General features: G+C 48.1%; 1 protein-coding gene across 1 annotated transcript in view; it reads right to left on the reverse strand.

Annotated features, from left to right (window-relative positions):
• Positions 1-14,042, reverse strand: part of nrxn2a (neurexin 2a) — a 212,124-nt gene that overhangs the window by 126,849 nt on the left and 71,233 nt on the right. The window contains exons 8-13 of the mRNA XM_035527281.1: positions 11,911-11,934; positions 8,693-8,854; positions 6,705-7,131; positions 5,004-5,387; positions 4,047-4,250; positions 1,798-1,824 (exon numbers count right to left, since the gene is read on the reverse strand). Of these exons, the coding sequence (XP_035383174.1) occupies positions 1,798-1,824; positions 4,047-4,250; positions 5,004-5,387; positions 6,705-7,131; positions 8,693-8,854; positions 11,911-11,934 (1,228 nt within the window). The remainder of the gene's footprint in view (positions 1-1,797; positions 1,825-4,046; positions 4,251-5,003; positions 5,388-6,704; positions 7,132-8,692; positions 8,855-11,910; positions 11,935-14,042) is intronic.

Consider the following 14,042-nt stretch of genomic DNA (forward strand, 5'->3'; position numbering starts at 1 on the left):
TTTCCTGTTGGCTCCTTGACCCTGTCAGAGAGCTGATGGATTATAGCCCCAGCCCATCTATTCGCACAGTTATACCAGTAACGCTGAACAACCCGTAGAAGATAGACAGAGAGGAAGCTGTAGAAACCGACTGCTTTAACACCGTTGCCAGCTTGTTACTAATCCAATTCACTTAACCAGCAAACGTTAAGATCTTTGTACATGAAGTGTCGCCTTGCGTGAACGGTGCAGCGAAATCAGTTCTCAGTGAGGGAGTTTTAAGCTTCCTTCCAACATATTAGGGTTGCATTGTATAATTTCCGAGTTATTCATAAGCCCCTACAAAAGCAATGGTATTAGTCAGCTGTGTTAGGTCTTACTCCACTTCTAAACACTTAATGACACCAGGCTGTAAATTTAAGCTTGGTGCCAAGTGAATTAAAAGCATCTGCGCCATCACACCACTGTTGCGCCTTTTTTAAATGCAACATGCCAAAACAAAAATTGGGTCACTGGCCAGTTACTTATGGATTATGTGATGTGAGGCTATGAGATGAGGGCATACACGTGCTTCCTCTAAGGCAAAAGAAGTAGGCCCCAAGATATCATCACAATACTTGATTGCAGTTTAATTGATACGTATTGCGATTTAAACTGTGGATGGATGGGACCCTGGATGAGACGTGGTTTCTGAAAAAAGCTAATTTTGCTGGTGATTCATTACAAATGCCCACAGAACACAGAACACTGCTCGTGTGCATAGCACACTGGTCTGGATACTCACTGCATACAATAAAAACGTGGTTTGTCAGAGTGATGCTTTGCACTTTGAAGCCTTCTGTGAAATCAGTTCTGCTAATGGTTCAATAATGATAAACAAACAACGTGCGGCCCTAATGGACCTCGCATCATTCTGAGCAGCCACTTATGCAGTGTCACAGGAGAAGAAGCTTGAAGGAGAGTGCTAATTGCCCAGTTCTGTGTACGTGGCTTAAAGGACACCCACGATTGGCTGGCCTTGCACTAATTAACAGAGAAACAGGAGCTAGGCTATTCTACATGCCCAAAGAGCAGGACAAATGACGCTCTCTTGGACCCTTGGCCACGGTCGGCTGTTGGATTGTGGAGAGTTGATATTAAACTCCTGATCTCCCAGCGATAGCGCCACACCTTACGCAGCTGTGTGACGCAGGAGCCCCTGAGATTTCTGTTTCCGTAGCAGAGTGCTCTTTAGCTTACTGCGCCGAAGCTCGGGGGACCATAAACCCTCTTAGTGCTCGAAAAAATGTGAGGGACCCGGGCGGCTATAAAAGGGAGCATTAAATGGGCGGTTATGCCTAATTTGAAACACTGCAGCAATTTGGTGTGTTTTGTGGAACAAAAGAGATAGCAGGACTGTGAGAGTCAGGGAGGAGGGAGAGAGGGAGAGAGGGAGAGAGAGAGAGAGAGAGAGAGAGAGAGAGAGGGGAAGGGAGAGAGAGACAGGGGGAGAGAGAGAGAGAGAGATAAGGAAAGAGGGAGAGAGAGAGAGGGAGAGAGAGAGGGAGAGAGGGAGAGGGAAAGAGGAAGAGAGGGAGATGGAGAGAGAGGGAGAGAGGGAGAGAGAGAGAGAGAGAGAGAGGGCAGGAGGGAGCGAGGGGAGGAGACAGATGCAGAGCAGTGACAGTCGAAGCAGAATCAGGTTTAACAGCAGGGAAAGCAAGAGACAGGATTAAGAAGAAAGAAGTGAATGGCAGAAACAGAATGGCTTTGGACTCAATGGCACAGAGATAGTCTTTCAGAAGAAACACTGTTTGTATGAATAAAGGAATCACTTACTAAGGTGACAGTCTATCCCGATACAATCTGGTGGAGAGAGAGAGTGAGATGGTGAGATAAAAAAAGAAAAGGTAAAGAAAGCATAATTTAAAAAAACAAACAAACACAAAAAAAAAAAACAAAGCAAAACAAAAACATCCTTCAAGGTAGAATCTGCAGACAACCAAACAGCACTGCACAAAGCACCACCATCCGGGGACAAGCCGGGAGTCAAACCTGCCCCTTTCTCACCCCGGCCACGGGCACAGGACGCACAGAGTAGGCCCCTGCTTCCTCCCCGAGTGGCTGCCTGCCAGTGAACCCAGGACCCCCACGTATCAAGCTGCCGGCAGCGCGCGCGACGCTGATCTGGGATCAATATTCCGAGCCCATCTGCTAATTAACATGCTCGCGCGAGCGCGACGGCGCACTTGGCCCGCAAGGCCCGATACATGCGGGCCCAGACCAGCTGCAGGAGCGCGGCTCGGAGAGGAGGCTGGCCCGCCTGCCCGGAGCCTCCTGGAGTGGGCGGAGCCAACGAAGGGAAGGAAAAGAGCAGCTTGCACTCACAGCCAAGTGCCACGCTGCTGGATCGGAGAACCGGCACGGCAGCGGTTCACGGGTCCAGCAGCACATAGGTAGAACTACACCGGAATGTGCCAGAGGAAAAGGTCACTCCATACAGTGGACCCGCTCTGTTTCGAAGCCCGAAGAAAAGCAAAAACAGAGGTCTGTGCGTTCTAGCATAAACGCACTGCTGAAATCACTTAAGCCCATAAACTGAGCTGAGATCAGCGAATATAAAAACGGAATTTCATTAATTGAGAATTTCAGTAAGCAAATCAAGAGAGACATTTTAGTCAGGACACAAACCCGGGACTTAAGGCACATTGGAGATAATAATGTATGACGCGTTGTGTTTTGTTTTGGTCTTTTCTGAAAGCAGTAATAAGCAGAATGACAAACAGTAAAGCACTTTTGGCTGTGGTGAGCTCTCCAGCTGTCAACCACTAGAGAAGAGGGAGCACAGACAGCCAGGGACCAGCAGCACTGACCAGCTACACACACACACACACACACACACACACACACACACACACACACACACACACACACAAACTCACACACACAAACTCACACACACACACACACACACACACACACACACACACACACACACACACACAAACTCACAGATGTCGCTTCCTAAATGAACACTCTCCTTCTGGGTAAAGTCCTTTGATGAATATAGCATTTATATGCTCCATGTATCAAAATTTGTTATTCTTCTTTTCTAAAAGGTTCACTGAATACTCAATTTAAGGCCCCTAAACAGAGTGAACAGGACATGGGCGCTTCACCTGGAATTTGGACCGCAGTGAAACCGAAGGAAGGCACTTGGCCTTGATTCATGTTTCTTCTGCACTAATGCAATTTTCCTTTCCGAAACAATCGTCCTAATCACCACGTTGGCGGCTAGACAAGTCTGGTAAGCGTAAGAAACAGCATAAACCCACTAATTGGGGCGTTTCCGTTCGTAGCCTCATTTTCAGAAACGCATGCCACTGCTCATCCTCCAACCGTATCAAATGTTTTCATGCCACCCGCCTTTGGGCTGTTATTGGAATATGCGATCTGTTTTTTTTCTTCCAGTTTTGGTCAATGGGAATGATCTTAACTAGCAAAGGCTGCTGAGGATGAGATGTTTATACATCGTTTCAGACCAGAATAGTATTTACATAAGAGTGGAGTGTGTCTGAAAACGTGCTTGCTGCTGCTGTTCTTGCAGCAGAGTAGAAACGAGGGCCACGCTCTCAGCTCTGCCGGACTGCGGCTCCACCGGATCGCGTGTCCGGCCACAGACAGAAGGAAGGGCTCTAGACAGGGAATGTGGGGCTAATAATAACACCACTGGATTTCACAGTTCACAGTATCATCCAGTGCTCTAAATCCCAAGTGAGTGAGCTGGTCTCTCTGGCTGTCTGCTCCAGGGCTGCAGACATAGTCACCAATGAAGGTGGAATAGGAGTGAAAAGTGAAAGATGAACTGGGTGGTACTGAGAGGAAGGAGAGGAAGAGAGGAGAGAAGAGAAGGGAAGAGAAGATGAAAAGTGGTCTGTGCACCATAGGTCCCCACGTGGTGACAGACTGACCATCAGTGGTCGGCAGCAGACAAAGATGCCTGCTGACTCCACACCCAGTACCGCTAATGCCCGCGAACATCGTCCAAAGGGCAGGCGGCGCCGGCCGGGTCGGAGGCCAAAGGTTACCTAGGTTGACGGTGAGTCTGACTCTTCCTCCGTCCAGCTCCAGGCGCAGGGTGTCGGCAGACTCTGAGGAGGTGGTGGCCACGAGCAGCCCGTAGGCTCGCTGGGACATGAAGCGCAGGGACACGTCCTCGGCCTCTGTGTGCACGACCCGGGGCATGAGCACCTTCAGAAACATGCTGCCGTCATAGCTCAGCACCGTCGACTCTGAGGCCCGGCGGGACAGAAGCCAGAACACACACACTTATTTCACATTCATCACATTCATCCCCACGACCATTCGGCTACGGGTGTGAATAACAAATAATCTGAGTAATCTGTAGCAACTGGCTGTAATCTGAAGACAATAAACTACTGACATTTCAACACCTGCCATTTGTGAGCTATTTCTGAGCTATTTCTGAGTTTATGAGAAGTTATGAGAAGAGAATACTCATCAATTGTTTTGCTATTTTCATTTGAACAGTTACTGGTTACTGCGATCTTCATTTAGAGCACATAATCCCACATAACACAAGAGATATCCAAAACTACTCAAAACCAGTACACTGTAATTCTAACTAGTCTCTTGTTTAAAGAAATGATGGCGTAAACAACCTGTCATCTAGCTGTGCTAAACAGCATTAGATTTTTCTCAGGAATTATTGGTGGACTTTGTGGTCACGCTTATATTTCAACAACAGGCACTAGAGGGCAGAAGTGAGTTAAAAATCCCTCAGGAAAAAAAAAAAACAAAACAACAAAACAAAACAAAAAATAAACAAAAAACCATACAAAGGGCTCAGTGAATTTGTGTCACTGTGCTCAGAATTTCATTACCCCGAGCCAGTGTTATTCATAAACATGCCACAGCAATGGACCAATGAAACGCTCTTCATTGCGGGCCGGATCAGAGACAGCAGAGCTGCACGTCCTCCCGCAAACCCCCCACCCAAATCCCTCCTCCCTCCAGCCTCTCACCGGTCTCGCAGCCGGGGCCGTGGTAGCCGGTGCCGGTGCAGTCGCACACGTGCCTGTTCCAGCCCTCCTGGCACAGGCCGCCGTGGGCGCAAGGCTCGGTGGTGCAGCGCCGGTGCGTCTCGCGCGTACAGAAGCCGCTGACTCCGGCGGCGCCCTGCAGCTCAGCCAGGCGCCGCAGGTCCCGGCTGCGGCCGTCCACGAACAGGTCCCGCACGCAGCCCACGAAGCCCAGGTGTAGGGGTGCCGTCCACACCTCGGGGGGCAGCGGCAGGTCCCGGTTGTCGTCGGGCAGGCCACCCAGGTACATGTCTCCGTCCAGGTCCAGGATCTCGCTGCCCTCATTGGTGTAGAACGGCGTGCTTCGGCCGTTCACCGAGACGGAGCCTAGAGGGAACGGGGAGAGAGAGAGAGAGAGAGAGAGAGAGAGAGAGAGAGAGAGAGAGAGAGAGAGAGAGAGCTCAACCTACACTGAGCTAAAACTGGCTTTAAATAATAATGAGGTGTGGTAAGTAATACAACAATAATAACCCGGAACCACAGGGATTTAAAAACCTCTGTTGAAGGGCACTAAGGTTGCGTTCAGAAACAAGCGGGCGCATCTCCAGCATTTCACTGGTGTCCCTGAGTGACGACCCCCCCCCCCCCCCCCCCCCCCCCCCCCCCCCCGAGGTCAGGGCTCCCCGGCAGGCGTCCAGGACACGCGAGCGGAAGCCTGGCCCACGGCCGAGCGCCTACACGCGAGCAGAGTGCCAGAGGCGGCCCGCCGCTAACTGACCGTGGCATCCAGACTGCCGAAAAAACAGCAGACCGAACTCAGGCCCGGCTCGCTTGAAAGCCATGGCCAGAACTAAAAAGGCGCGCTCACGTCCCTTGTGAAGGGACTGAGCAATTTTGGTCGCGCCCCACCAGAACATGCTAATGTTAAGTCGATTTGTCTGCTATGCACTTGGACGTGGCTGCAATATGGCTGCTGTAGAGCGCAGCTTAAAAATACAACGCGGTTACTTTAGTGGCTGCCCTGCAAAATCAGAGAGCTGTAAACAAAAGGTCCTCTCTCGCTCACATACCCAGTGAGTAAAGTCAAATTGCTATGAACCTATTTAATTATTGCAATAAGAATTACATAAATAGAGAAATAAGTAAATTAACAAATTAATAATAATAATAATAATAATAATAATAATAACAGTTACTCCTGATTCTACTGTACAATAATTATGAAACATGATGATATGGCTAATTCTTAGCTTCTTAGCATTGTTGGAATTTAGCCCCGAAAGAGACACAGCCAAGCGAGCGGTTTGCTCGTGCAGCAGAGGTTCGCTCCCAGCATCCCTGCACTATCTGGAGCAGGGCCCTTATCCCTGCGCCTCTGCTGTCCACTGTATCAATTCACATTCCCAGCCTAATGATCTGTACGGCGCAGATAAAGAGAAAAGTAAAGCGAGTGACCCTGATTGCTGGCTCTTTAGTGGCTCTGTAATCCCCTGCGCTGTAACATCTGAGGCAGCAGGACGAGACCAGGTTTTAGCGGTGGATGGATTAACAGGGAATAAGAGTCTCCGAGCTCCAGATGGTGGAGCCCCGCTGGTGCGGTAGCTGCCCGGAGACACGTATTCTCGTGGCCGGGGACTCATAAGGCGAAGAGATCCAGAAGCTCGCGACTGTGGCCGGAGGCTGGGGCTGGCGTGGGACTCCTACCTTTGCGTCCCTCCCTCTGGAAGTCTACGTGACACCATTCGCCGTCGTTCACCCTCTTGCTGCTGGCCTTCATCTTGATGCTGCCCGAGCCCATGTCCACGAGCAGGAAGAGGAAGCCGTCCAGCAGCTCCATGGCGAAGAAGTCAACGCGCGGCCGGCGCTCCGGCGGGCCCTGCAGGCGCCCGTGGCCATAGAGCAGCAGGCCGCTGGGCTCCGTGGTGCGGAAGTCAAAGGAGACGGAGCCCGTCTTCTTGGAGCTCCAACGGGACAGGGTGACGTAGGCACCCGGCGCATCGAAGCTGACCGGGTCGAGGGCGGCCACGTCCTCACAGCCGAAGGACAGGTCGCCGTGCAGGTCGACTTTGGGGTTGCGTGACTCAGCCAATCGGGAGAGCTCCAGCCTGAATTCGTTGTTGGTGTAGACCACCTGTGGGAGTGAGGGAGTAAGACAGATAGAGAGAGAGAGAGAGAGAGAGAGCGCCCTATTTTCAGTCTCTGGATATCCTCCGTGACAGGGTGCAGAAATGGAGTAGCATGCTGCCCAGTGGTGGAGGCACAGTGCCGCTGATAAGTGCCCGGGGCCGTGCTTCTCTACTCCATAAATGCCCAGTTCCGCTTTAAACAGCCACACAAAAGAGTAAATTACATAAACACGGCTGCCGCATTCTCCCGCAAACGGGGAGCAGATTTCTTCTCACAGCCAATCAATACTGTTTTATTATCCCGGATGGCCTTACAGTTTCTTCAGTAAAGGAACGCCGGCAATGGATATGAAGAAGCCAGCTGTGCTCCCCGACGCTAGGCTTTTATCCAAAACACACCCTGCACTATTACTAGCACTAATAATCGAGGTCTTCTTGCTGCTTAGTCTAGAGTGATTTTTCCGGCCGGGGACAGCAGAGAGCAACGGCGTCCGTGGAGCGGCGTTCCAGGGCCATGTGGGAGGACGAGCTGGGCAGAGTAACACACTTTTCCTGGTTTTTTTTTTTTTTTTTGCGCCAGACACGCTCTCTCCGTCCTAAGATGAAGACTGACGCTTTGCTGCAGGGTGTGAACTTGAGTGTCTCTGAAAATAACACTAGCCCAGCCACATTACCTGTCAGCGCTCATGACAGAAGGAAGAAGAGCAGGCGCAGGAGTCGAATACGAGGTGCCAGCTCAGGGAGAGGGAACGCCAGGAAATGCAATTACGAGCGGGGGCTTCAGAGAGCGTGGAGGTGTCCTAAAAGGCATGTTAGAGCTGCCAATCCCCGGCCGGCGCGGGCTAAACCAATCACCCAAACCGAGATGCGAACGTGTAGCCAAAACAAAGGCCTCCCGTCTGGGAGCATCTCAGGCCAAAAAGCACAGCCGACGCGAGCTCGACTCGCCGAGGCTCCTCTCGCACTGGCAAGCGCGGGCCGCCCGCGGCGCCTCCTTCTATACGGATGAATGCGAGGCAGAGTTGCCTTCCGGCATGATATAGACGTACGAGGGTCTCCTCCGGCTTCCCCGGCGTCGCCCGCGGGGCTGGAGAGAGCCGTGCTCTAACGCCGGGCGACGCGGCCGAGTGGTTAAGACCAAGGAATGATTAATAAGGCTGAGGGTCAACGAGACAGAGACGGAGCGCGAGCGCCAGGAGAACGGGGATCTGCAGAGGAAATCAATTTTTAATTTGCCCGTCAGGAAAGTATGGCCAAAAAAACTCCAGCAGTATAGACATAACATAAATAACAGCCACGCTGGGGCACGGGTGAGTGACGCTCGGCACAAGGGACAGGGGAAAAGGACAGATGAAGGGAGGGTGAGGACAGAAGAGAGCTGGACCGGCCAGCTGCCCAGTATCCAGGTCTGAAGATGAAAGGATATCAAACTTGACCAGCGTGGTTTCAGACATGAGGCCAGATTTACTCAAGCACTTAAGCCGTGTGAAAGCAGTCTGCGCATGCGACTGCAGTACTGATTATTAGGGGATATCTTTTGCCAAATTGTTTTGACCCAGAACTCACATTTTTCAGGCATCCCATGAAGTTATTGCTGACCGGGGAGCCGGGCAGGTCAGCCGTGTTCGGACTGCCTCCCACGTAGAAGAAATCATCGGAGCCCAGCATGGTGTAGTCCTCTTGTGTGTATCCCGTGGTGGTCAGCAGACCATCCACAGATATGGTGACCTGAGCGTGCATTAAGGTCACAAAGAGAAAGCAGAGAGATGGAGAGAAGGAAAAAGAAAGAGAGAGAGAGAGAGAGAGAGATAGAAAGGATGAAGCAAGATAGAGTAAAAGAGTGAAAGAGACAGAGGTCTTTCGATTAAGCAACAAACAAATCCAGTTTCTTTTATTGCCTCAGTAAAAAGGAATCACTTCAGAACACACTGAACTCTATGACTCGTAACTGTCATTTCCTGCAACCCTCCTGTTTTGTTTCGCGTGTATTCTCTGGTAAAGGTCAACCCATTTTTATGTCCGCTGCCGCTGTTGTTTTGTGTGAGGGTAGGCTCTTACGTGTATGCTAGCTGGTGTCTAGTAGTTAGTATGCAGGAGTACAGATAAGTGAGGAAGCGTGCACAGATTAGCGTGCTACATGTTACGTGAGTTAGCAGGTGAGGTAAAAGCCACTATATTAGTATTAAAGGGGAGAACCAGACACAAAAATGGTTGTTAGTACAACAGAGGTTCCATTAGTGCTGCTCTGTTTAGACAAATTACATTTTTGTTGCAGAAATACTGGCAGAAATGTCTTGGAATAAATACTTTTGGTGATGTTTTGGTCATGATAGGCTTTGGGGAGGTTAATACACAAGTCATGTATGATGGGTAAGACATCATGAACAGCAGTTTCAGGACAAAGCTCTTCTGGCGGTGACTAAAACATTTGGCAGGACCGAGAGGGGTTTACTAAATGAGCAGGAGAAACAACTTTCCTTTTCCAAATACACATGGGCCAAGATGTGTCTGTAGCGCAGCCAGCAGGTAGCCCAGCCAGCAGGAGAGTATAACCACATCTGTTCCCCTTCTTTTCCTAAATACGACTCTCATTTACTGAATGGAGCCATAAATGTAACATTTTAAAGACGGACAGGCATCCAAAATCTACAAGAACGCCGTTTCTCTCCTGCCGAGCCAAATCATTTCACTAATTACCCCAATGTCTTGGATGTTGGCATATCCAAAAGATATGAATGTCCAGATGCCATTAGTTACTTAGGACATGTCAGTGACACAAAAGGCACAATACTGGTCCATCTGACACGACACAAATGCCAGAATTGATCTTTGTCTAGTTTGGGCCTGAAAGTGAAACTCATAATGTGTCCCCAAATGTCCAGAGACAGCAGGCAGCTGGGAGGAGGGCGAGGGGGGGGGGTGAAGGCGAAGAAAAGGATAAAAAAACAAACAGCAACACAAACAAAGCAAGCAACACTGGCCATGCAGAACAAGTCCGTTCGTGCAGTGACAGCAGGTTATGAAGGTGGTGGAGGAGTAAAAAGAAATAATAATATGATAATAATAACAACAACAACAACAACAGGTCTAACACAAGTATGAAGCAAAGAGTCCAGAGTTACAAGGTGGAGGTCGAAACAAGATTCAAAGAACTAAATGGCAGTGATACAACTTCTGTGATCTTGCATCCACCCGTGGCTCTAAAGCGCCACGACCAACCCCACCTGCTTTAAAACAAGGGAAATAACAATATACGTTGAATACCGATTTCATATGGTAAAAGATTAGCTAATATAACTAGGCTCACAGGTGGACGTCGTCTCACGTACCACTGATAAACACGCCAAATGAATAAACCAGACAAAGCAAAGCAGCACGTTAAGCCAACAAGGTACGTTGTGTGACATGCTACAGAAAGAGTGCAACTGAGAGGGGGAGCTTTTCACCCCGGGGATGGGGGTGGGGGGTGACTGGGGAGTAATTCTACGATTTGGTAAGTAAAACACATACGTTCACATTCTTGCTATCATTTTCTAGCTCACATTCGCAGCTATTACAAAAGCAGCTCAGATGGACACGTTATGATTTCCGGTCAACATTCATTTGACCATCCTCTGCACGTGAATCATCACCAACTATTACCATCTCTTGTAATTTGCCTCCCGCTACTTGGTAGAGGACGATAATCTAAGATATGATCTCAATTAGATTAATCAAACCATGCGGTATTAGTATGTAACATTAACACGCAACGCTCGGGATGGAAAACCCAATCTTAAACCTTTGAATGTGAACTGGAGCCGGCTTAGTTTTGGCCATAGCCAGTCCGACACTCGTGGCGCGTGTAAGCGATGAGCTCGAGCCAAACGCACTGGCGTTCACATGAACTCTTCGGAGGACTGCGGAGGGGGACTTGCTCCTGAGCTCCTGTTATCCGTGAAGATGAAAACCTCCCCCGGACTTTTGTCTCTTCTCTTTTCCTTGATTAACTTAACAGATATGAGCCAAATGCATGAGAAAAGCGATATTGCGGGGGGGGGGGGGTGTTTCTTACCAAAAAAAGAGAGAATTCTTAAATGCTACATCATACAGTTTATTAATGATTTTTGCGTCGAGAAACTGTATGAAATGTTGCAGCAGTTAATGAGGAGTGACGGTAAAAGCACAGGCTGCATGCGAGAGTGTGTGTCACACACTGAAGTCAGCGTCGTTATTTAGGAATGGCGGGAAATTGAGGGTGGAGAATTCTGCGCTTTGTATTCTGAAAGATAATGGGTTGGTGCACACCAACTGAAATTGTGTAGAGATGAACTGGGAAATAACAAAATAAGTTTGTTTTTTCAAGGTAAAAATCGCCCACAAATCACTTTGGTTTATTCTAGAGTGGAAAGCTTGTGCAAGAGAAATCTCTCTAATAATTCAAGGTAGATTTCTTGTTTCATGAAGTATAAGCCCGAGATGATGTCTACGGATGTTTTCTAAGCATCATGCTCTCACATTTCAACCAAAATGATTTGTGATCGAGAACAAAATGTAAAAAAAAAAAAAAAAAAAATTATTGGAAAATGAACAGAGGATGATGGGAGTAATGAATGATATGTTTAAAGAGTGACATTCGTTAATGCCGGACAATGAACATTTGGCGTGGCACCTTCAAACTAATGCCAGTTTTGTTGTCTTTTTGTGGTTTCTGCACAGTAAAAGCAAAAGAGCTCAAACGGAAAGGGCCAAACCAAACTAGACAATTAGAATGTGATATCTACCATATAATGCAGTTTGTTTACCGTAGGGAGTCCAACCCCTGCGTGCTTCAAAAAAGAAAAACAACAAACAAAAAACAAGGGAGGAGAGCAAAGTGACACCATAAACTTCACTAAAAAGACAAAAATTCAAAAACTATTCTGATCTATTTATCTGAACTTTTAATGAATAAATACGTTACAATACGTTGTAATGACATGTAATTTCACGGAGGAATCATTTCTCTGCCCTCCAACAAAGTAGACCATGTTCAAATTTTAATACAAATTTTATTAATGCGCTATACGTTTTTGAAGTGGACAATGTTAACGGCAAACAGATGATTCACATTCCATGAAGGGGTTAATGTTAGTATTTTGGGGAGATTAGCAGAAGATAAACAATGACAAATCCAGGACTTAGCGGCTTTGTTAGTGAGACAGAGACACACAGAGAGAGAGAGAGAGAGAGAGAGAGAGAGAGAGAGAGAGAGAGAGAGAGAGAGAGAGAGAGAGAGAGAGAGAGAGAGAGAGAGAGAGAGAGAGAGAGAGAGAGAGAGAGAGAGCTTTCACATAGAAATGGTCAGAAGCTGAAGGGGTTGACAGGGAGAAGCAGACAGCACCAGCGTAAGGCACCTCGGAGAAATTGACCAAAACAAATAAGAAGAATAAATTGTGCATTGTGTTTGCTAAATGAGTCAAATAAAACACCGATAACGCTCGTAGTCGTCGAAATGTCAGCTCAACGTCGTTCGGGTCAGAGTAGCGGGGCAGCACGAACGCTTGCAGCAGAACAAAGCAAAATGTTACTCCGTTTTGTAAATCCCATCCAGCCATTATCAGATGCACAGTGTACTTCAGCTCCGACTCGAGCTAAAGGTTACACCAATCAGATGGAAGGCTAATCAGCACGGGCGCATGACAGCGGGCCTGCTCGTGGCTGGGCACTATTATATAGTCATTGACTAAAAACGACCAGGTTAAAAACATTCAATCATGCTAACAGTGTTCGGAAAATTAGTGTAGTGCCGCCTTCCATCAGAAAATCTGTCTTTATCAAGGCTGTAATTGAGAGAGTGTTTTTTTTTTTTTTTTGTAGGTTAGGTTAAATGAATACAAGTAACTACCCTCCCTCGCTGCTAGATAGAAGGCCGCCTGAATGCAAATTACTATATTTGCAAGCATAATTGGAGCATATTTACAGGATTTATTCTTCAGCAATCACAGAGACAAAACAGAGAGGCCCAGGCTGAACATGGATGGAGGCACTTAATCGAATGCAAAAAACACTCTTCTTTAGCAGAGGTTCAAACACACGCACGCGCGCACGCACGCACACGCACACGCACACACACACACACACACACACACACACACACACACACAGAATGGCAGGTCCTTGTCATTGCTGCTCAAGTTTGGGACTGTGAGAAGGAATCCTCCACATCCACACTGGCTAAACAAGCATCTGAAACAGGGTTGCCACCCATCCGGTTTTCACCTGGTCAATTTGGTTTTTATGCTGATTGTCTGTTTGTCTGGGGTTTTTTGGTGACATTCTCCTTAGTTGTGGGAGGCTGAACAAGCACTATTGGACCCCCCCCCCCCTCCTTACAATTTTAGGCCAGTCAAAAGTCAGCAGGCAAAGTCAAATGCAAAGTGTAGGTGGGAGGCACATTAATGGTGAGTCTAATGGAACAGGACTGTCAGGTTTTCCCCTGTTGAAAAGGTGGCAACCCCAAGCTAAAATGAAGTCTTCACCCTGCTCCTCTGTGTCGTTCTATAAATAAGGCAATATACTTGTTTTTGTGCGATCAGCATTAGTTATTAGTTCCTTTAGCTTGTATGGAGCTGCACTAGTTGGTGGACAACATCCAATATAGCAGCCTGTAGTCTAGCTGCACCGTAGCACCTGTGAAGCCATCTGATTCCAATTAAATCAGGGCCTCACGCAGTTCATCTCTATCACACACAACGATGCACTCTGGCCCAGAGGATCCAGCAGATTTTGGACACACACACACAATTAAAATAAACACATAAGTAAATAATTCATCCAATAACTACTCTTTCTTTTCAGACTCTGTAGTCTAGCTATAGCTTGCAAACACACACACACACACACACACCCACACACACACACACACACACACACACACACACACACCCACATGAGC

This window comes from Electrophorus electricus, chromosome 6 (assembly GCF_013358815.1).
Source record: "Electrophorus electricus isolate fEleEle1 chromosome 6, fEleEle1.pri, whole genome shotgun sequence".
NCBI lineage: Eukaryota > Metazoa > Chordata > Actinopteri > Gymnotiformes > Gymnotidae > Electrophorus > Electrophorus electricus.